The sequence below is a fragment of the Bos grunniens genome, chromosome 10 (genome assembly GCF_055505025.1).
Source record: "Bos grunniens cultivar Pamir isolate PY7600 chromosome 10, Bosgru_T2T1.0, whole genome shotgun sequence".
NCBI lineage: Eukaryota > Metazoa > Chordata > Mammalia > Artiodactyla > Bovidae > Bos > Bos grunniens.
Window position 1 is genome coordinate 43,416,099 of NC_141174.1, and position 24,186 is coordinate 43,440,284.

At 46.1% G+C, this 24,186-nt stretch overlaps 1 protein-coding gene across 2 annotated transcripts; it reads right to left on the minus strand.

Annotated features, from left to right (window-relative positions):
* Positions 1 to 1,929: 1,929 nt before the first annotated feature.
* Positions 1,930 to 23,891, minus strand: HDC (histidine decarboxylase). Of its 2 annotated transcripts, XM_086320866.1 has the most exons (12): positions 23,724 to 23,889; positions 20,740 to 20,912; positions 17,224 to 17,337; positions 16,158 to 16,280; positions 13,115 to 13,249; positions 12,743 to 12,886; positions 11,833 to 11,899; positions 10,836 to 10,998; positions 10,653 to 10,743; positions 6,673 to 6,771; positions 3,134 to 3,235; positions 1,930 to 3,000 (listed from the first exon to the last, which is right to left on the minus strand). In XM_086320866.1, the coding sequence occupies exons 1-12, from the start codon at positions 23,752 to 23,754 to the stop codon at positions 2,266 to 2,268; spliced, it is 1,977 nt and encodes a 658-aa protein (XP_086176992.1). In that variant the 5' UTR covers positions 23,755 to 23,889; the 3' UTR covers positions 1,930 to 2,265. The 2 variants fall into 2 exon arrangements, with proteins under 2 accessions (XP_086176992.1, XP_086176993.1); XM_086320867.1 differs by lacking the exon at positions 3,134 to 3,235 and having other exon boundaries at positions 23,724 to 23,891.
* Positions 23,892 to 24,186: the final 295 nt, after the last annotated feature.

Sequence of the window (24,186 nt, forward strand, 5' to 3'; positions counted from 1 at the left end):
CTGGTTGGGGCATAGACTTGGATTACTGTGATACTGAATGGTTTGCCTTGGAAATGAATAGAGATCATTCTGTTGTTTTTGAGATTGAATCCAAGTACTGCATTTCGGACTCTTTTGTTGACCATGATGGCTACTCCATTTCTTCTGAGGGATTCCTGTCCGCAGTAGTAGATATAATGGTCGTCTGAGTTAAATTCACCCATTCCAGTCCATTTGAGTTCGCTGATTCCTAGAATGTCGACATTTACTCTTGCCATCTCTTGTTTGACCACGTCCAATTTGCCTTGATTCATGGACCTGACATTCCAGGTTCCTATGCAATATTGCTCTTTACAGCATCAGACCTTGCTGTTATCACCAGTCACATCCACAGCTGGGTATTGTTTTTGCTTTGGCTCCATCCCTTCATTCTTTCTGGAGTTATTTCTCCACTGATCTCCAGTAGCATATTGGGTATCTACTGACCTGGGGAGTTCCTCTTTCAGTATCCTATCATTTTGCCTTTTCATACTGTTCATGGGGTTCTCAAGGCAAGAATACTGAAGTGGTTTGCCATTCCCTTCTCCAGTGGACCACATTCTGTCAGATCTCTCCACCATGACCCACCCGTCTTGTGTTGCCCCCACGGGCATGGCTTAGTTTCATTGAGTTAGACAAGGCTGTGGTCCTAGTGTGATTAGATTGACTATTTTCCTGTGAGTATGGTTTCAGTGTGTCTGCCCTCTGATGCCCTCTTGCAACACCTACCGTCTTACTTGGGTTTCTCTTACCTTGGGCATGGGGTATCTCTTCACGGCTGCTCCAGCAAAGTGCAGCCGCTGCTCCTTACCTTGGACGAGGGGTATCTACTCACCACAGCCCTTCCTGACCTTCAACGTGGGATAGCTCCTCTAGGCCCTCCTGAGCTGGCGCAGCCACCGCTCCTTGGACTTGGGATTAGTCCTCTTGGCCACTGCCCCTGGCCTCCGGTGTAGGGTAGCTCCTCTCAGCCGCCGCCCCGAAGCCGGGAGGACCCCATGCCTGAAGGGTGGCGGCCAAGAGGAGTTACCCCACGTCCAAAGTCAGGGGCAGCGGCCGAGAGTGCCAGGCTGCGACAGCGCAGGAACGGCCAAGAAGAGCTACACAAGTCCGAGGTCAGGGGCGGCAGCCGAGAGGAGCTACCCCACGTTCGAGGTCAGGGGCGGCGGCTGGGAGGAGCTACCCCACACCCGAGGCCAGGGGCTGCAGCCTGGAGGATCAACCCCATGTCCAAGTAATGTAAATTGGTGCATGAAAAGCAGTATGGAGGTTCCTCAAAAAACTAGAGTTGCCGTATGACCCAGCAATCCCACTCCCAGGTATATCTTTGGATAAAACTATAATTCAAAAAGATACATACAACCCAATGTTCATAGCAGCACTATTTACAATAGCCAAAAACCAGAAACAGTCTACATGTCCACCAAAAGATGAATGGATAAAGAAGATACAGTGTGTGTGTCTACACACACACACACATATATACACACACAACAGAATACTACTCAGCCACAAAAAAGAATGAAATACTATCATCTGCAGCAACATGGATGCAACTAGACATTGTCATACTAAATGAAGTAAGTCAGAAATAGAAAGACAAATACCATATAATATCACTTATATGTGGAATCTAAAATATGGCACAAATGAATTTATCTACACAACGAAAACACATTCACAGACAGAGAGAACAGACTTGTGGTTGTCAAGAAGGGAGTAGGGGTGGAGGGATGAATTGAGAATCTGGAATTAGCAGATACAAACTATTATATCTAGAATGGATAAAACAGCAAAATCCTTCCCTGTCCTACTGCATAACACAGAGGACTATATTCAAAACCCTGTAATAAACCATAATGGAAAGAGAAAAACAAGTATTTCAGTGGTTAATTGAGTGACACAGAATAATTTTTTTCAGAGACAAGCACAATTTATTTCTACATTATGTTTCATGAAACTTGAAAGTCTCAGTGTCACAAGCTAAACCACAGAAGCTGCCCGTCAATGCCCCACCCTAGACCCTTTCTCTCTAGCCAGCCTGCTGGAGTCTTCTGGACCATGCTGGCTTAAATTCTCTATTTGAATCCTACCATAGGTCATGAACCTCTATGAGGTTCATGAGAAATCATTGGCTTTTTCCCAAGAAAAATGCACAAACACATAAGCACATAAATTCAGAATCAATTTTAAGAGGTTCGGAGACTCCTTGAAACACATTTATGGAGCCAGGCTGAACCCCCTGGTCTAAACCATTGCCTGCAGAGGGCAGCAGGGCAGCTGTAGCCCACACTGAGAGCTGCATTCAGGAAAGTTGGGGACACTGTAGAACTTGATTAGTTTTTTGAAGGCACTCTTCTTCAGCATCATCACCTCTTCTGGGAACCTAGAAAAGATTCTGACCCGGGAGGAGCTGCCATTCTTCACAGAGCCTTCAGTGGTCAGTTGCTTTTGAGCACTCACAGGCACGCTATTGCAACTGAGGGAACGTACTGCCTTCCTCTTGTTCTGCACAGACAAATAACTGAACAGGAAGGAGGACAGCTTGTGCTCGGTGACGTCTGGAGCCTCTTCAGAGAAGCAGTCATCCAGTGGGTCCAGCAGGGTTTCAAGATGCCGGCTCACAGGACTGGCTCCCACACGCGGAGGCTGCTTGACGATCTTCCTGGAATGGGCTGGGTCATCGCCTGCCCCGTTGACAGAGGGAAAGGACATCTCCTTGGCCAAGGCTCTGGGGCCCCTGGTTTGGAGGATGAGGTTCGCTCCCTGAGGGCTGGGTTGGGAAGTACAATGCTGACTCAGGATGAGAGTGGCAGCATCCTGAATGAGATTCCAGTCTCTCAGGATGTCATCCCTGGTGGTGAACTGGGATGTCACAGTGAAACGGATGATCAACTTGTCCTGGATAGTGGCTGGAATGAGGAAGAGACGGCCAGCTTTAGCTATTTCCTTTAACACGCTTTCTGTGAGGCAGTTAGGACCCTGTTTGAAGGATAAAGACAAGAGCACACCACATTATTCCCAGTAAGCATCCCCAGAAGCCCAGTATTTACATTTCCAAGAGGCTGAAAGTCACCAAATAACACCCTTCACGTGAGACGGAAGATGGCATTACCTTGAGACGAAAAACCACCAGGCCAAGGTGCCTCTTGGCAGGAATTTCAAAGAAAGGGTCATTTCTGACCAGAGATTCAAAATACTTAGCCATTTCCGTGCCCTAGAATTGTGAACATCAAGAGAACTGAGATTATTAACAGGAAGAGAAGACTGTGCATAAAACTTCGCCCTGCTAAACAGGTTTAAAGCTGGCACGCCTGTGAACCATAGAGACCTAAGTGACTTCTGCCTGATTTTCTTCTCCATTTGATTTTGTTCCAAGCTATGAAACCTCCAGTGGCTCTGTATTTCTTGTCACATTAGCTCCACTTTGAGAACTCATGTCTCAAGGCCCTCTTTCAACCACCCCCAGAAAGAGAAGGCTTGCAGGACCCTAGTTTCCCAACCAAGGTTTGAACCCCGGCCCTCAGCAGTGAAAGTACATAGTGCTAACCATGGACCACCAAGGAATTCCCAGAAGCCACCTGCTTTGCCATTAAGGCAATGTGCCCTTATAAACCAGCTTCAGGTGTCTCAGCGTCCAGACTGGCCAAGGGGGCTGGCAAGGGCCCACACGCAGCCCACGTTCTACAATGCCAGCCAGGAGCCTCTTGCAGGTGCAAATGCTCAGAGGAAACAACATCTGTTTCTCCTGCACATGAAGGCACAATGCGGGCTGTGACAGCCCTGCCCCCGTATCCTAAGTCTCCATCTTCCCTTAACCTCTCAAACATTTTCACCTCAAATGCCCTTTATCCTCTTTTTTCTGACATTCCACAAAGAATATATTTTTACCTATTATCCTCATGGAGAGGGCTTTAAACCTGTTTAGTGGGTACAGAGTTTCTGCTGGGGATGAAGGGAAAGTTCTGGAAATAGTAATGACAGTTGCACACTTTGTGAGTGTACTTCATACCACTGAATTGTGCACGTAACAATGGTTAGCGGTGTCTCTACTCAATGTTATATGGAAGCCAGGATGAGAGGGGAGTTTAGGGGAGAATGGAAACATGTATACATATGGCTGAGTCCCTCTGCTATTCCCCTGAAACTATTACCATCGTTAATCGGCTCTACCCTAATACAAAATACATTTTTTTTTAAAAAAGAAAGAAAAAAAATTTTTAAGATTAAAGTTTAAGGGTTATGTTATCTATATTTTACCACAATAAAATAATTTTAAAGTTTTGTACCATATTGATCTTTTACTGAAGTTATCATTTTTAATTTCCTATTTTTTTTTCTTAGAATTACTAACTAAATAAGGCTAAAACTTATCCCCCCCCTTTTTTTTGCCCTTTCATTTTTAAAAACTTCCCCAGGTAACCAGAAGGATCTTAATAAACTATTTGCTAAGTAATTGCTACTACCTGACTCTCACACTGGCTACTCTATTTCAAGAGAAATCAAAAGGATTTAGCTAACAATCTTTTTGATTTGCTACATACCTGATCCAGAATCACTTTATCTCTCCAAGGCATGGTCTGTTTAAAATTATCTCCAATCTCTGCCTAAGCACTTTTCATTGTCAAGCCCTAAAACTCTCTCTCAGGGAAGCACTCCACTAAGTGTTTTCTAGCTGTTTTATAATTTTGCAATTTACTTTCTAATTCTGTCATCATTTCCCCCTGTACCTCCTTCCCTCCAAACCCATTTCCATCTTGCCCTACCAATTTTGAGAACTTTCTGTGTAAATTTTTCTTACATCTACATGAGTAAGACATCTCAGGTACAAATCTAGACAGGACGGCAGGTGGAACAGTGAGGGAAGCTCCTGGGAGAAGCGGAACTTAATCTCCTGGCATCATTTGGAGAGGAGAGGGTGGTTCAGGAGGGTGAAACCCAGGTGAAGGTGCAGAGGCGCACTGAGGACGGAGCCGGAATGGGCCGGGAGAAGCCTGAGCTTAGAGGCTGAATACTGGGTCCTTGAAAGCCAGGCCCCAGAGGCTGGGCACCGTGCAGGAAAAGGGGAGCTGATGGGAATCAGGGACTTTGAGCTGGGAAGAGGCAGCATGAGGGAGTGGGCCAGCACCTGCAGGTCACTATCCAGCCCTAAGTTGGAAGCAAAAGCATTTTCCTGACAATTTGTAGCCTCCACCACCTCATCCCCTAGCAACTACATTTCAGTCTTGAGTCTGAAAGTCAATCTAGAGAGAGCAAAAGTGCCTCATGTCCCTCAGCAGGCTGGGTGACAGCCGCTCATTGATAAGCACCCCCAACACCTTGATGTTAATAACAAACGTAAAATTACCAGCCAGTCATCCTTAGTGATTCAACCATTTCATTGGGCTTTGTATTTGTTCAAGAAGGAAAGAATTCCCTAGAGGAAAGGTGGACAGGAGAAGACACACAGAGGAACAAAGGATGACGTTTTTGGATTAAGCCTGCTGCTTTTATTCAACAACCTGGTCTTTCTCGTGGGCACTTGTAAAAATGAGAGGAAAACACTGCTGACAAAAATTCTTAGTTAAGTTCCACCCCTTCCAGGAAGAATATGACACAGCCTTAGCCATTTTGTCTAGTGCTGCTTGACAAAAATCTTAGACATAATACAGATTGCAAGTCACTGCACCCCCCTGGCTCAGTTCTTACCTGTGAAGTGCCCCTACAGAGGTGTCACAGTGAGACTGTCATTGTGAAATTTACCAACAAAATTTAAATGTGGTCTGAATACATTTAAACTTTTATTTTTATGTAGTTATAAATTCACAGGTACTTATAAGAAATCATAGACCACATGCTCTCTTACTCATTTTATTACAATGATGACAGCCTGCAAATTTATACTACAGTATCACCACCCGCATATTGACATGGACACAATCTACAAATTTTATAGATTGGGGGTTACCAATACTCACCTGTGTATGTGCTTGTGTGTATTTTGATCAGTGCAATTTTATCACATGTGCAGGTTTAATAAATATGAAGGTTTACAAACAAACAAACAAAAAAAGAATGGCAGAGGGACTGTACCTATCTCAGTCACCTCTGGGTCTCTTTCCTAACACAATAATTTTTTTGTTGAATTGAGTTGAAATAAATTGTACCAAATATGCCTTCAGTAAATACTTACTGACATAATGCAGACTCGGTAGGTCTACATGTCTAAGCCAGGAGAGCCAGGTTTCTGGCATAACCATGAGAGTGACTAACATTTCCAGGCAGCTGTGACAATGCGAGTAATTATTTAAAACACAGGCTCCTACCCTGGGCACATGCCGCCCTTTGATTTACTCTCTATTTCTTTCTCTGCAAACCAGGTTCTCGGGCCATGCCCACCTGGCACTCGATAGTAGCAGAAGGGATGGTGAGACACTCAGGTGGGCAGGACAGACACCAGACAGCCCTTGGAGTCACGTTCTGCTCAGTGATCCTCTAGCTAACAAACAGATGGCCACCCTGAATAATCAAGTCCCAGGAGTTCAGGAACAGGCCCAGACATCTGAACCATACATCACAAGTCCCTAGGGCAGGTCTGCAAAGCAGAAACCAGCCTTCCTCCCCACGAGGCCACAAAGAGAGCCCAGGCTCCACCCACATCTGCCCACTACATACATGTCTGACATGCGCTTGAAGATTCTTCACCCCAAAGGACCGAATCACGAACCAGAGTTTAATAGAGCGAAAGCGTCGGCTCAAGGGGATCTGCCAGTGCTAGAACAAAGAAACACAATGCTCGTGGTTAAAGACAGGGACCCCCGCTGCTCCCACACACCCACCCTGGGCTTCATCATCAGTTGCCCACACAGCCCTCCAGGGATGCATGCTGTCACTATGACTCCCGGGCCCGTTGGTAAGAAGCCAGGCAAGTTACCCGGAGGCCGCTTCATCATGTGACCAAACCCTAATGAAGTTGGCCCTAAGAGCAGCACAGGTGGACGCCAAGTCCATAACCCTGAACCAAGGAGAAGACGTTTGCTTTAAATGCTAAACGTTTCACCCCAGGCTGAAATTCAAGATAGGGCGAAATACAACTTTCTCTAAAAAGAACCTAAGTTACTTGAATTGCAGAAGGTAAAGTTTTATTTCTATTCCAGAAAATAAAGTTTTATTTCTATTACAACAATGTAAAGTGTGGGGGTCAAGAGCTCAGATGCTTGAGTCTTGAAAACCTGGGTTTCTGCTCCAGCTCCGCCTCTTACTGCCTGTGCCCTCGGGTACTGCTGCCTCACTGGCTCCTCGTGAGACAGGAATGAGCAGCACCTCCAGGGAAGCGGTGTGAAGAGAACCAGGGTGAAGAGCTTCACAGGAAACTGTCAGTAGATGTTGGCTATTTAGATGATAAAATGGGAGCCACCAATCACAGCGGCATTTCTGCCTAGAACCAAGATGATCATTACTTAATATCACTGTCCTTTCCTCATCAGCCTCTGTTACACTCAAATTGACCCTTTGCTCCTGGTGACCAAGTCCAACAGAGCTTAAAGTTCAAGGTTGCGGGCACCAAAGAGCTGAAAATGTTCAAACCAATTCTACGCCAATCTCTAAGGTCTGAAAACAGAGCAAAGGGTTTGGAAAATATTTGCAATTGTCCTGTTGAGTACTGTGAGTTCAAATGACCTCCTCCTCAAGTGTCAGATAGATTTGCCACAATTTCTGTTGACTAAAAATAAATATTTGTTCCATCAAATATTTATCTAGTCCTTCACAGAATGGCCTAATCCTCAAAACTGTGCACATCTGCATCCTTCACCCCAGTTCCCGATTCAGGCACAGTTTGGACATGACCGCTTGGTTGATGGACAATGTTTCTCTGTATCGAGTACTAAGCCTTTGATTTCCAAGCAAAACACTCCAGTGTTGACGACCAGCTTGGGGACTTTCTCTACCAGCAGAGGGCATCAAAACCTGGATACAGGACAAAAATCCCTGTGACAAGGAAAGTGTAAACTCCACCCTTAGTTAGATGGACACTCCAGATGTAGACTATTGAATGGATAATAGTGGTCTTTCCTAAAAATATAATTTTCCAGATGGCTATGGCCAATTGACTATTATAACTGACCAGCAAATTAAATGAGAAACAGAGATGATTTTCATTTTGGTTTCTTTACAGTCTGTCCATATCCCCCAGTTGTTCCTCTTGTCACTATTCTGAAATCAATGCTTGCTGACCCAGGAGGGTGATTCTAGCTGACATTTTCTGTTGGAACAGGAAATTTGGACATGGCTCTTCTTTGGTGATACTCAAGGTATCATCAAATCTTTTCTATGTCCTATCAAGGTTTTGCCAGTCTCCCTGCCAAGGACAAGACAATGCCCTCTCCACTAACTGTGGGGAGAAGAGGAAGCTTCCTGATGTCAGAGGAATCTAGCCCTGATATTAGGTGGCTCCAGGGTCCCAGGGATGAAGTCCTCAAGTCTTCTCTACCAGGTTGCTGCTCTATTTCTGGCTCATCTTTAAATGGCTGAGCTTTTATTTAAAGTTTCAGTCACCTGAGTGAAAAAGAGCTTGAGGTATGAGTCAGAGCAGCAGTGAAGACCCCTGGGATCACAACGGACAGCAGCTTCACGTTTCTAGGAATTGCTTCAAGATTTGAAAATTAAAATCCATAAGATTAGAGGTGGGGGGAGGAAAAAATAAAGTAGCACCTTCTGGTTGTAGAAATATTCATAGTAAGATTTCCCTGGATCAGTGCTAAGAAAAGTTCAATTTAACATTCTTATGAGTGATCTGCAAGAGACAGAGCACTATAAAATCTCGAAAGTGATGGGAATGAGCCACAAGAAGATCCTGAGATAGGGTTGTGGACAAAAAACAAAAACACAAAAAGTAACTAAAATCCAAAATGGGCCAAGGTAAAAAAATGCTCTTAAGTTATGATGATCCAAGTTTACTTACAGGAAAATAGGCATCATATCATACTCACGAGAGAAACCCAGAATTATCCCTAAAGATATCTGGCCCTTGGGCTGCTGTATTTTTTTTATTAAAAAAAAAAATACTGAAAACCCAATACACAGGGCAGTAGCAATGAAAGAACCATTATTCTTCTATTTTTATCAACTTCTGGAGGGTCCTCCCAGACCACTGTAAGCTTATTGTCAGAAATTCTAATCAAAAAGCTTTGAAAAAAAAATCTAAAGAAATATGAACTGGTCCAAGGGATAGTAACCAATATAATCAAGAGATGATAGAGTGATTAGTTTAGGACTAAAAGGGCTAGATAGATGCTTCAGCCCAAGGCAAGAAGACAGAACCGACTCTTCGCAAAAAATGACTCACAGATAGCAGACATTGCTCTCTGTGCTTCTCTGAATTCATTCATTCAATCCTCACCCTCATTTTATAGATGAGAAAACCTAAATAGTTTAAGTCATTTGCCCAAGTCCACACAAATTAATAAATGGAGAAGCCAGAATTCAAATACAGGTCATGTGTCTTTGGTACCTACATACTTAATCTCTTTACTATACAACAAATCTCTGCAGCTTAAAAGAAGAGCTTTTAGAAATGTCATGCCTACCATTTATGGAGCATGTACCACATTTTCAGGAATAAGTGACCTACATGTATGTTTCCACTGCAGCCTCACAGTACCCTATGAAACCAGTATCACCATGCCCATTTTGCAGATGAGAAAGTCAAGGCTGAGAGAGGTTCACTAAGTTTCCCAAAAGCCCACTGCTTGTATGGAATCTCAGAGCCAGCTCATCTCAGTATCCCTCGCTTTGGCTATGTTATATGTAATTTACTAGTTTACATCACTGGGTGTGTGTGTGCTAAGTTGCTAAGAGTCCTGTCCAACTCTGCAACCCCATGGACTGTAGCCCGCCAGGCTCCTCTGTCCATGGGATTCTCCAGGCAAGAAAACTGGAATGGGTTTCCATGTCCTCCTCCAGGGGATCCTCCAGACCCAGGGATTGAACCCACATCTCTTACGTCTCCTGCATTGGCAGGGGGGTTCTTTATCACTAGCACCACCTGGGAAGCTCTTACATCCCTGTCTCCCCTATAATTAAAGGAAGGACCCATCTTCAGACTGAGAAGTAAATCTGAAGAAGTTATTTCCCCAAGAGACAGTACAGACTGAGAATGTGGACAGCATCAAGAGACTGAGGTGCAGCTATTGGGCAGGCAGGAATGCTTGGAGGCATCCAGAACTTCCGGAAGGGTACCCGTTGCCCCATCCCCATCGTGTATCTTCCCACAGCACCTCGACAGGGACAAAAGGAGGACAGTGGTGTAAGCAAGGAGCCTCTTCTCCTGCCTGTGGAAATTTTCCACCCTGCTCTGCTGCTGGGGAGTAAGCAGAAAAGATTACCCAGGATGGAGGCAGAAGGGAACTGGGAGAATGTTTAAATGCCACAGATACTTAGGAAACTTGCACACTGCCTCAAAGGTTGGTCAGATTTTCTAGGGTTTTTTATAAAGTTTTCTGGGTTTCATTCCGTATGCTCAGGCACGGTTTGAATCTGAAGGTACACAGCGGTCATACTGTGGGATGGGCTCAGAATGTGAGGGAAGGAGAGCCTTGGGGGATAAGAAGCAGCCAGTTTTCCATCTTAGAGGCTGCCAGGCTGTCCAGACTCACCATGAAGTCGGTGGCCACGCCCGAGTCAGCGTGCCTGAGGTAGACGGGGTCTACGCTGAAGGTCTGCTGCAGCTTGTACTTGTCCTTGACCCTGTGGGGTTCCAAACGGGCATCAGTGGGCTCAGGCCTCTCTAGAGCAAGCGAGGCCTTCCCACAGGCTGGGGGCCCGGCTGCCACACTCACCAGAAGCCGGTGCAGTCAAAGTGCACCATCATCCACTTGGAAGGGTTAAAGGTGAAGGAATCGGCATACTCGATGCCCTTCAGAAAGCCCCGGAACTCGGGGCACAGGAAGGCAGTGCCTGCGTAGGCAGCGTCAATGTGCAGCCACAGCCCCTCACGGGCACCTGCGGAGGCAAACGTCACCTGCTGGGGGTGGCAGCGCGGGTGGGCGTTGGTTGTCGCCAGTCAGCTAAAAGGCATCTTTCGCCTGGCCTGGCTGCGAGGGAAGGACTGGACAAGGATGCCCAGGGCGGAATGGGACACAGAGGCATGTGGGCACAGGGGGAGGGTGTCAGTGCAAGGAGTGGGGCTCAGGGAGGCAGGGCCACCCCTATGGGGAAAGCCTACGAGCCTCACCCTGGCCTTTCCTCTCACCGACCAGACAGGCAACACCCTCTTGGGCTCCACTCAGAGCCTTCTGGAACAGAAACCAATTTACCACTGGCCCAGAGAACAAGGTTAATGCATCCAATACAAACATTAGAGAGGGAGGGGCTCTGTTCCCTCGTGGGCTTCTCACTTGAGAATTCTGAACAGTCACATTTGGGCTTCTCTTCTGCCCTTATTCCCCACACTCGGGTGTTTACTCTGCCCTGCCCTTTTCATTTTCTTAGCTGAGACTAGAAAATATTCCACTATGCCTCATTTACCCTGTGTTTTGGATACACCCTGCTTTAAGCAGATTTCAACATACAAGGGAGAGGGTGAGAGACCCGAGGACCTCCCACTGCTGCCTCCAGGATAGGATGCAAGGGAGGTCAGCTCAGTCCCCCACTGTAGAAGCGGTGACCTGGCTGCCTGGGAGAAGGCACTCGTGACCTCTGGTGACTCCTCGCACTCCCTGTGCCTTGACCAAGGAGGAACAGGAGAATTCCACTGAGCTGGCTTCAGGCTCTTATTCTAGGGAACATGTTAAAACTCATCACTTGTCTTCCTAGCCAGACGGGGCAGACACTTACAGATGGGGCCCAGCTCTGACAGGCAGTCAAATGCACAGACCCCAGTGGTCCCCAGCGTTGCACAGACCTGGGGGAAAACAAAGGCAGTTAACATGGGAAGATAGGCTGGTGTGATACATTCGGCCTGAAAAAAGATTTCATCAAAGACATTATCTACCCCATGCATCCGACTGGAACAGCGGGTATTTCACACTGTTTTAACATGACCCACAGTAAGAAATTATGCACTGAAGAACTGATGCTTTCAAATTGTGGTGCTGGAGAAGACTCTTGAGAGTCCCTTGGACTGCAAGGAGATCAAACTAGTCAATCCTAAAGGAAATCAACACTGAATAGTCATTGAAAGGACTGAGGCTGAAGCTCCAATACTTTGGTCAACTTATGTGTAGAGCTAACTAACTGGAAAAGACCCTGATGCTGGGGAAGATGGAGGACAGAAGGAGAAGAGGGCGACAGAAGATGAGATGCTTGGATGGCATCACCGACTCAATGCACATGAGCTTGAGCAAACTCAGGGAGATAGTGAAGGACAGGGAAGCCTGGCGTGCTGCAGTCCACGGGATCACAGAAAGTCGGACACAACTTAGCAACTGAACAACAACAGTAAGAAATATCTTTTAGAGAGCCACCTAGGACATACACACATGTGTATCTGAAATAAAAGTCTTACCACACAATGCATATTCTCAATACAGGAAGGCACTCTCATATTTTCTATTTCTTATTTTTTTCTTTTAGTGCTGGTTATGACCCACACAACTTATTTCCTAACATACCAACTCATACTTTGTAAAACAATGTATTTGAGGACCTTTTGGCTCTTGTTTGCAGCCTGTTACTTACCTGAATTCTGCCAAAATTCCTTCCTCCCCTTCCAACTCTACTGTTCTGAGAACGTGGTCTGACTTACAAAGATGGGCACCAGGCCCCTTTCCCTGTCCTCCTTGATGGCTTTCTGAAGAGCTTCCCCTCGGAGCGAGAAGTTCTCATCCACAGGCAGAAATTTCATCTTGACCAGGGAAATCAGACCAGCCTTTTCCACCGAGGAGTGGGCCTAGAAGGACCACGGAAACCTGTTAGCAGAGTTGTCCGGGAATGAGCACTCCCAGAAACCACTGAAACCAGACAAAGGGAAGCAAATACAGTATCTGACGATTGTCTTACCCCACAGTTCCTTGGAAAATCTCCCAGGCCTGAGTAGCCCTGAACCCAGCAAGCTTCTGTCTACAGGGAAATCACTCAAGGATTAAGACTCCAGAAGCCAAGCCTGAAGGCAACTCACCTGGTCGGAGGCGTAGGCCACAAGCCGGGCGTTCAGGAAGGACTCATCCGCCTCAGGCTCAGAGGCTTTCATTTCCAGGATTTTGTTCTTCCTTGCTGCCAGCAAGGCGATCAAGGTGGACTCGCTGACTGTGCTCTGCAGTGGAAGAAGGGTAGCTTCTCCATGTATTCTCTTGACAAATTCCCTAGCTTCATAGGTGTGTGTGTGTGTGTGTGTGTGTAATAGCTATTCTTGAGGAAGCACACACACAGCTCCTGCTTAAGGAGCTGCCTCCCCCCACTCCCCAGCTCGCATGCCTGTTCTCCATCTCCATTCACAACCTCTTATGCATTCCTGGGACACTTCCCTCTCCTATAACTTTCCAATTTTCAACAACATCTTTATAGGCTACAGGCACCAAAAAGAAAATGTCCAGAGAATGCTTGATACATGTCTGCTTATAGATATGTTTGTTCCCTGTGTTAAAAAAAAAAAAAAAAAACTTTTAATGTATTCATTCGGCCAAAAAGTTCAGATCTTTGGCCAAAAAGCTCGGATCTTCCCATACCATCTTATGGAAAAACTCAAACTTTTTAGCTAACCCAGTATTTTGTGAAATGGAGTTTGTTTCTGCAGGGATATCCCAGAGAGGGAGGGTCCTGGCCCACGGGCGAGAGGACTGGGGCCTCAGTGTTGCTGCCAATGGCTCTTGTGACCTTAAGCTAGTATCGCCCCTCCAGAAAGCTCTTTCCGTTTATAAAATGGAGAGTGACTCTTTCGCTGCCTCCCAGAGGGGACCACCATAATCCAAAAAAGATTAGGCAGGATTTTGCTCTGGCCATGACTGTGGGAACCCTGGGGGCCACCTCAGCAACCTCCCAAGAATCTGGATGTTCTTTGTCATTCGTTTGCTCAGACTTCGGTGTCCTGGCTCCTTGAAATCTTCAGGTGACCTACAACTGATTGGTCCCTGCTGAAAAGCCTGGCAGACTGTGTCATAGAGAGTGGTATAGACCAGATCCCACAAGATATTCAGTGGCTAAAAATTACTCCACAATAAGGAAGCCAGCAGAATAGTAATAATAATATAATGATACCACCTTCTATCTATATAGCAATTCATAGTTTACAAAGAACTTTCTGCCATCCCACTTGACCTGCATCACATGATCACTGTCTACATATGTGGACAGTGATGCTCAGGGAGATGACAGGACCAGACCAAGTTCATAGAGCTGATGGATACAGGAGAAAGCACTGTTTGGATTTAGACAGGCCTGGGGTTTGAAGCCTCATTCTTCCACTCACCAGCTGTATGATCTGGAGCAAAATTTTAACCTCTCTGAGCTCCAGTGCTCTGGTTTCAAACATCTGGGATGATGTCTAAATGACACTATTTACCTACAGGATTCTTGAGATAATTAGATGAAAAGCAAGATCGTGCCCAGCAGACATTTAGCATGTTCTTCCAGATATAATATCTGAAGCTGTAACTATCTGCTAACACCCACAAGGTCTACAACATGCAGTAATTTGTCTTTCTTGTGAGGGTCAGATTTAATTAGTACAAGACTGGAAGGAGATGGGACTTCCCTGGTGGTCCTAGTGGTTAAGAATCCACCTACCAATGCAGGGGACACAGGTCTGATCCCTGGTCCAGGAAGATTCCAACTAAGCCCGTGTGTCACAACTGCCGAGCCCAAGTACCACAACTGCTGAAGCCCGCACACCCGAGAACCTGTGTGCTGCAACAAGAGAAGCCCAAGCACCACAGCTAGAAAGTAGCCTCCATGCGCCACAACTAGAGAAAGCCCATGTGCAGCAACAAAGACCCAGTGCAGTCAAAAACTTATAAATAAATACATAATCATTTTAAAAGACTAGAGTGAGAGAGGGAGTCACTTAGCTAGCAAATGGGTGCAGGAAACATCCCAGTTCTCACCTCAGGGCAGCACAGCTACTTTTATTTAATAGATGAATTCACTGAATCCTAACATCCACCCTTTGAGGGAATAAAAATTATGATTATTATTTCTCTACCTAATCATAAAATCAAGAAAATGACACATTACAGAAGAATTCAAGAATCTGGGGCTTCTCAAAGGTCTCAGAACCAAGCCCTCATGAATGTCAAGGGTTTACAGATTAAGTACCTAGCAATGTGCACAGCCTATGGGAGGCACCCAGAAAGCTCCTCTGTGCTGCACTGCTCTTGACAAAAACATTAATATTTGAAGAACTATCATTTGACAGATAGTCAAAAGACAGGATTAGAGGATAAGATAAATTGATTGTTAAGTTCTCTCACTGGCAAGGATCTCCTGGACCTAGGAGGGTGGGTAAGAAGTCTGTGCTTGCCTTCTCTTTTCCAATTACCATAAGGTGTATCATGGGACAAGAGAGGGGAGTTGTCAGATTATAAACTAAGAAACTTGAATCAGGTGATCCCAGAAATGTGATCACATGTTGACATTTTTTGTGTGTTTGTGAGTGCATGCTAAGTACATGTCTGACTCTTTGCGGCCCCATGGACTGTAGCCTGCCAGGCTCCTCTGTCCATGGGATTCTCTAAGCAAGAAAACCGGAGTGCATTGTTGTGTCCTCCTAGAGGGGATCTTCCAGACCTAGGGATCAAACCAGCGTTTCCTGCATCTCCTGCATTGGCTGGCAGATTCTTTACCACTCGCGCCACCTGGGAAACCCTGCTGACATTTTGTGTTGTGCTGTGCTTAGTCATTCAGTCGTGTCCAACTCAGAAGCCCTGTTGACATTTTAATCATTTTCCAAAAAAAAAGCTAAAAGAAGGGTGGAGACAGTGGTGGCTGCATTTAAAGGCAACAGAAGTCAAGATGGTAGTGACAGCAATGGAGGGAGCAAGGACTGTGGTGGGGTTGTAATATCTGTGATGGTCGCGTCGGTCGTGACAGTGGTGGTGGTGATGGCGACAGCAGTGGCAGTGACGGTGGTGTGAGTGACATGGCAGAAAGTCCATAGAAAACTGAGAACTGCCCGGACAAGTGTGGCTTATCTTTTCCTACTTAGTCCCTATGCTACGAGGAGGCACCTGCAAGACGCCTCCCCCCTGGCTGCCGGGGTGGTGGTGCAGGAAGTGCTCCGGGAGTCCCAGCATTTTTGCCAGCCAGTCCATGATGTTCATCTCCAGCTCCGTGCACGCAGGACTGGAAGCCTGAAAAGGGGGAAGCAACTTCATCCGGACCGTTTCGGGGCACCAAGATGCCCCCACCGGCCCCCAAACACATCTGTCTCTGCCTTGACCTTCCCTAGGCCTAACCTATCTTGTCCCTGGAGAAGGGAGAAGGGACCACTTTTGGGTGCTGTGTCCCATCCCTGCCCCATCCTCTGCCAGACCAAAAGGGGAAAAGAAAACAGGGCTTTGGTTCATGCCATCCTCAATGAGGTAAATTCTCCTGTGACTCCAAAGCCTTATGACAAACAGGCCCAGAAACTTCCATTTGGCTCCCTAAGTCCCTAAAATATCCAACTGAAAAGCATTCTAAAGGCCAGAGGGAAGTTTTAGGACTAAGAAAGAAACCACTTCCTCCTGGAAAAGATAGAAATTCTCCCAGCTTCCAACCCACCCCACGCACTCACCCCTACACACACACACACACACACACACACACACACACCCTATAATAGTCAAGACTTAAAATACAGAGGTGTTCTAGGAGGACTCTGGCAAAATTTAAAGCTGATTGGTGCTTAAGAGCTTATTAAGGGAAGTCTTAGGGAATATCCCTAACCCCTCAAAGACAATGTCACCACTAGGTATCAAAGTGCTTAGAGAATGTCAGAAACTGGTAATAACCAGATGTCAGTCCAGATCTCATCTCTATCTATATGAGCTGTGTGGTCTCGGAGAGATAAGTTACTTAAGCCTTAATTTCTTAATTGGCTCCTACAAAATGGGGCCAATACTCATAGTTTCATAGGGTTAACGAATAAGGTGAGGTCATTTATATAAAGCTTAAGCTCAAAGAAAGTAGCCACTGTTAATATTTACCTTGAAACCCTGTTCAGAAGCCAGGACAAAATATGTCTGTCCCAGGATGTCCCTTCCTGCTATGCCCTCTTTACCACTGGTTATAGCCACAGCCACTGTTACTCACCCAGGTGAATCCCAAGCAGTTGATGGCATCAGCCAGCATGTCTCCCAGCAGTGATGGCCAAGAGGTGAGAGCTGGGTAGTAGGCATGCATATGGGGGCTTTGCCAGTGCACCACCTGGAGGCAAAGCATAGACACAGGTGGCACCAGGGGGCAGGTCCTGGGGCTTTCCTCCTCCAGAGATCCTCCCTGGCATGGGGAAGCACCCACCCTAGAGATTGGCTGACACTATCAAGACAACCAAACGAGTGACACAAATCCATAAAAATAAGACATATTCACAGTTCTTGCTGCCCACATTTCTCCTATTCTAAGCTCGTTCATCAGTGGAGCATTTGCACATAGGCAAAGACCAGAAGGGAATATGCAAGATGAAAATTGCTATGGGAATCAGAGTTGTGAATTCTGGGTACTCTTTGCATTAGTCTCCAATGCTTAGCCCCCACAGCACTCCTATCCAGTAATAAAAGGAAGGGGAGATTGTGCCCTGTAGCAGCAGGTGGCTTATCTCATCCAGTCATTTGCAAAAGGCATCCCTAGTTCTTTGGGCAGGCAGCTCCTGTAGAGGTCAGTGTGCATGGGCTCAAAGCTGTCCTGAGCTTCCCAGTAGAGATGAAGAGAGGAGGAGACCAGAGGACAGAAATACCAGTCCAAGGATATGGGACCCTGCTTCCAGGTTAACCCTTGAGCCCACAGTTGGACTACCCAGATGAAAGGAGGAGCCAGTGGACAGGGACTCCCTACAACAAATCTCAGAAACATTTTTGATGGCTCATCGGCCTCCTCTGGCTTCATCTCACCAATCTACAAACATGACCCGTTCATATCTGTGATCACGTCTTTGAGCAAAGCTGTGTTCCCCAAAGGAAGGCATTTCTCATACAGACGTGATGTTCCAAAACCTATTAATTCTTAGAAAGCTACTGAAAGTGCATTTCCTCCATGATCCCTTCCCCAGCCCACATTGATCCCTTCCCCAAATCCATGGAACATTCTCATTCTAGATATTTTACCCTACTAAGAGCCCATGAGATAACACTGTAGTTTATTACTGAGGTATTTCATGTGCACAAATCCCTTTAATCCTTCAAGAGCAAGGACAGTGTTCTGGAGAGTGTGTATAGTAGAAGGAGCACAAGATTTAAGCCCAAGGACACAGGTTCCAGTCCTACCTGTTGGCTATTAACAAGCTGCATGACCTTGCAGATTTACTGTGATGCTAATGAACTTAAGCATCAAGGTCCCATGTTTGCATGGGTCTCTTTCAAGATTAATTCTTCATTTTTTTTTATTTAAGGGGGTCCCAAATTTTGCATCCAATTAAGACCTCATAAAACCAGGATCCTCCCCTGTACCTCTCTCTCTCTCAACCTCAGTTTCTCATCATAAAATAAATCCCATCTCCTGGAGTTGTGTGAATTAGCTTGTGAAGAAATTTGTAAAATGTAAAGCACTAATGTTAATGGTAAGCTAATCACATGGTGATAAACATATCACATCCTGACTTGACTCTTAGGTAACAGACCTCTTCCTCTGAATTTCACCAGGCAGAAGATGTCATAGGTAATAACAACATCTTCCACTTTCTATGCTTTATCTTATTTAATTCTCACAGTACTCCTATTAGGAGTTTCTACCATCATCCCTGTTTTACAGATAACAACTGGGGCTGGCAAAGAGAAACAACATCCCCATGATTGCATACATCTGGTAAGGACAGATGGCAGAAATCCAGGACTGCCTGACTCTGGAGCTCAACACTTAAGCAGGATGGCACTCTGCCTTCTCCCCCTGCTCTTCTCTCCCTCCCTCCCTTGGTTTCGCAAACCAAGGCTGGAATTAAGGCAAAAAGAGTTTTTCTTCTTCTGTGTCTCGGGCATGGCGTGGAGGGGGAAATTAACCCAGTTTTCAATGAGGCGCTGACCCATATGAGAAAGCAAAGGGCCATCTGCTTTCAGGCCAACTCTCAGAGGCTGGTGCAGCCTGAGAGATGAGATGAAAGATTGGGTCTTCATTATCAATGTGCTTAGTGACAGTATTTTGGAAACCCAGAGAAGGGCTTCCACCTCCTGGCCTTATCAAGAGGCAATTGTCTGTTCTAATAAGATACATGAGATCAGATAAGCTGGAGGAATGCTTATCAAAACAGACAGACCTCTAGGTCCAGAAATGAACCTCTTTAACCACACCCCCAGCAACTGCTGGAATTTCTTTCAGTCAAATGAATCAGCTCATTTCCACCTCTTCTGACAGTTGCTTTCGGTCTCACTAGCAAATTACGGTTGATGACTCCGCCAGTTACATTTTACAGAATGAAATCCATGAGATAATCTTATCAGGAAGCTAGCCTCCCTGGTAGAGCTTTGCTGATATAGAAAACGTCAAACGATGCTTGTGAAATAGGCTGAATGGTCAGAGATGAGCATTTGCCTTTGTACAAATTTGCTATCACTTGCTGTGTTTGAAGACTATCTTGCCCCTGCCTCCAGGTGTACTTCTGGCACATCTAAGTCCAAAACTCTTCGGGGGCGATGGGAGCAAGTGTCAAGTCATGCTGGGGAAGGACAGCTGGACACATGGGCTTCAAGACACCAGCACTCCATGCAGGGAGAACTGTCACTTTGGAAAAACAACTAACCTGTCTGAGCCTCAGTTTGGGGATAAAACAAGCCAGTCTACAATGTAGCTAATATGGTGCCTGGCACGTGGCGTGGAGCACAGTAAAAGGCAGCCCCTCAGTGGGAGGAGCACAGTGCACTTGCAGCAGGAGCACTGGGCACAGCTCCTCACCTGGTGCTCTGGGATACCATCACAGCCCACGGTGGCCCCAGCACAAGCCCCAGGCAGCAGCCAGCCTCTGTCAGTTCCCTGGCCCCCTCACACTGTCACCAGGCTGTGCCCCTTGTCATCGAGAGTATAGATGACTCAGGGGGAGCTCTGCCCTACTCCTGAAAAGCAGATCCATCAGGAGATCTCTCTTGGTCAGGAAGGATATAGTTCCCACTTCAGAGGGGAAAGTGACTGGGACTCACTTGGCTTCCTGGCCCCCCAACCTGACAATCGGAATACCCTCAGAGGTGGGTGTTCTTGGCTTCCCTGGTTCCCTTTGGCACATATCAGGATTCCATAGGAGAGCCCTCAGCTCTGCCAACGGGAGCACCAGGAACCGACTCCCACCTCCCCGCTCCATCTTGCTCCCCACAGTCATCCTTCCCCCTCTGGCCCAATTTTCACCACTCACCTTATCCCATCAGATCTCCATCCTTCTGTCAGACAGGCCCTAGGATGCAGTTCTTTCTCCCTCCTGCTCCCCACCCAATTCTACAGGTCAGTCCTGGCACCAGAAACCTAACTTCAGTCCAAGTCCCAGCCCTCCATGTGCCTAGGAGACAGGCTGGGATGTTGGTGGTCTAGGGCCTAGGGGTCATCTCACGTTTACCCAAAGCAGGGTTTCCAGGCCTAGTGCCCACCCTCCTTCACCCCGACATCCAGAATCACCCTGAGGTGACTGCATCTCACCCCAGGCATGATGATTCGCTCAATGTCCCCAAAGATGCTGTCCCAGCTGTCGGGCTCCATGGGCGCACTCTCAGGCAGCTGGGCTCGCAGGTAGCCAGGCCTCACGTCTGGAGTCACCCGCCGCTCCCGCACAGTGGTCAGGTACTGGCAGATGTAGTCCACCATCTCCTTTCCTAAAAGAGAGGCAGAGAGGCCAGCCTCATGTCCCCTGACTGGGCCTGGCTAACCCATGCCCATCGCCCCTGGGTTAGGGCCAGAGATTTGGTGAGGAAGGAGATGGATTCATGGGCTGAGTCAGGGAGGGTCTGACCCCCAGCACACAGCTTGTCTTCAATTAAAAAATTAAGAGGTGTGCAAAGGAGTGAATGAATGATGCAGAGAGTATGTGACTATATAAATGAACAAGAGGAAAAATTTCCAAGGCCTCAAACTCTAAAACCAAGGTAAAAAAGTGAGAGTGTTAGTTGCTCAGTTGTGTCTGACTCTTTGCAACCCTGGGCTTCCCTGGTGGCTCAGCTGGAAAAGAATCTGCCTGCAGTGAGGGAGACCTGGGTTTGATCCCTGGGTTGGGAAGGTCCCCTGGAGAAGGGAACAGCTAACCACTCCAGTATTCTGGCCTGGAGCATACCATGGACTGTATAGTCCATGGAGTCACAAAGAGTCGGACACGACTGAGCGACTTTCACTTTGCAACCCTATGGACTATAGCCTACCAGGCTCCTCCGTCCATGGGATTTCCCAGGGAAGAATACTGGAGTGGGTTGCCATTTCACCAAGATAAAGTATTTATATTTCCTCCCCTTCCCTTCTCCATATCAATCTTGAACAACTCTCCCACCTTTCTTTTTCTTTTCAAAAAACAGCGTATGTATTTATTCATCACCTTATAGGTTCAGGGTAAACACTGTGGCTCTAACCAGAAATTACACACACACACACACACACACACACACACACACGCTATACTCTTTGTTCGCACAAATGGCAAGCTGCCACACCAGGTTCTGATAAAAGATTTAAAAATTCTATTAGTTCACCATTTCCACTGGACCTCACATTAATTAATTCCTCACATTTTTGGACCTGTGAATATCTTTGAGAATCTGATTAAAACTGTAGATTTATACACATACAATTTTGTGTATAATTTCTGAGGTGCATGGACTCCCCAAAGTACAACCACAGGCCCAGACTAAGAACGCTGCACTAGCCTGAAATCTTGGGGAAATGCAGGACTATCTCTTAATCAACTTATCTCCCTCAGTTCTGCCTCCATCAACACCTCAGCGCCTGGAACAGTTTTCAGATGCTCAAAAAATTTTGTCAAAGGAACGAATAAAATAAGGAAGAAAACTCAGACCTTATAAAGCTAATGTGGGATATGATTAAGCAAAGCAACAATTAGTATGAAAGATTCTCCTTTACATGTTTTCCAAATAATCTAGAAACAAATTTTATGTGTGTTTCATACATAGATAGATTTCATGTCTTAAGAGTCAAATCATGTTCCCTTTTTCTTATATCTACTTCCAGTGAATAACCAAGAAGAATGAAATCTGTAATAGGAAAATGTGGTACGTTGATTGAATATTATACATGTTATAAATCTCTTGAAAATTCTACTCTAAGACTTCACTGTAGTCTTTCCTTTCCCTATGTTTTTCTTAACTGCAATCATACCCACCCAAACGTTTGACCCCTGAACAAGTGTGATATGTTCAAGAGGTATACTTCATTAAATGAGGATTTAACAGGGAAAAAAATAAATAGGGAAGAAAAACACCCAGGTCAAATACTTGAAGTCACTGCAAATTATCTATCCTTTCTTCCCTTTCATTTCTGCAGAAAAGGGTCTCTATCTTCAGAGCCTCTGTCTCTTTCTGTCTCTGTCATTGTTTCTCTCCCTCTCCGTCTCTCTCAATATCTATCATTCCTCCTTAGGACTCCCTAGGCTCCTTTCTGCCTGCAAAAGAGAGAGACAAGGAAAGAGAATCTGATGTCTTCCCAATGCATCAGCTCACGAAAAATTCTTATGAACAGAACTAGCCCCAGACAAAACTGTGAAAACTCCCAGTACTTCTCTCTTCTTTGTGCTCTCCTCCAACCGTCCCACGGCCTGATGCCTCTCGTGATTGCAGCAGCAACCCCCCAGTGCTCTGAGAGCCTTGGACCTAGCCCTCCCCTTGTCCAGGGACTGTATGGAATGTTTTTGTGTTCCACACACAGGATAAATGTCCACAGGAACCTGCTCTTGGCTGAATGCCTTTGGAAAGCAATGGAATAAGCTAATGTCCACTGAAATGCAAAGACATAGCTACTTAGTGAGTTATGTCTGGGTAGACGAGAGGAAAAGTTGGATTTTAATATAAGACCATGACTTACTGCAAAATAACCTACGAGTGGGGATGAGGATATAAACACTTACAAAAAGAGAAATTATAAGCAACTACCTATTTCCCCTCTTAGGACAGCCATGCCTGAAAAACAGGATAACCATCTGGTTTTGCTCATCACAGAAGGTTTGAGACACAGTAGGTGCTCTTTAAATACGGTATGAATGACTAAATGAAAGAGCTCTCCAGGCAGAGTCACACAGAGAGAAACAAACAGGAAGAAAGATAAGATTTTTGCAGGGACTGCAGAATACTAAGAGGAATTCTTTTCTCTTTCAGAAAATGAATGATCTCCCCTTTTCCCATTTAGTGGATCAGAAATCCAAATGCCCTATTCTGTGGGAAAGTGGAAAGGAAGAACGTGGCTCAGCAGTGTGGACATCCATGAGAGTTGCTGCCTGAGAGGGATGATGAACAAGAGGCTGGGAAAAGTTTTAAACTCTGATCCCACATTCCCTTCTCAGGAAAGATTTTGCAGAAGCCAATTCTCAAGAGTCAGCTCTAATGCTCCAGTCAAAAGACACCCCAACATCTAAGCAGCAGTTTTAGAAGAGTGGCCATGGGGAAAAGGCCAGGGACATCCATGCTCACCTCTCTCTCTGTACTCTTCAGGCTCCATCATATCCCTCGGGCTCAGGGCTGGCTCCTTCTTGCAGAGGACGCAGTAGAGGATGCGGTCCTGGGTAGCCCTCTGTGCACCCTTTATTTAAAGGGTTCTCCTCTCTTCCCCCCTTAGCTCCACCCCTCAATGTCTCTTCCTCTAGGTTTAATTAATTCCACCCCTTCTTCCCCCAGTCCTTGTTGGGAGCAGAGACCACAACTTTAGCAGGTCCAGAGACCTAGGATAAAAGGCATGTCTAATTAAACAGTGCACTTAGCAGGCAGCCTCCAGGTGGATACGGTAAAGAGCCCTCTTTTCTTTCTGCCCCTGGATTCATACAGTGGAGGACAAGCCTCACACAAAGCTCCCAGCTCTGTAGCTCAGAATGAAGCCAAGCAGGTGCCGACTAAGTAGCAAAGGTTGTTAGTATCATTCTTGCCACTGGGTCCCCAT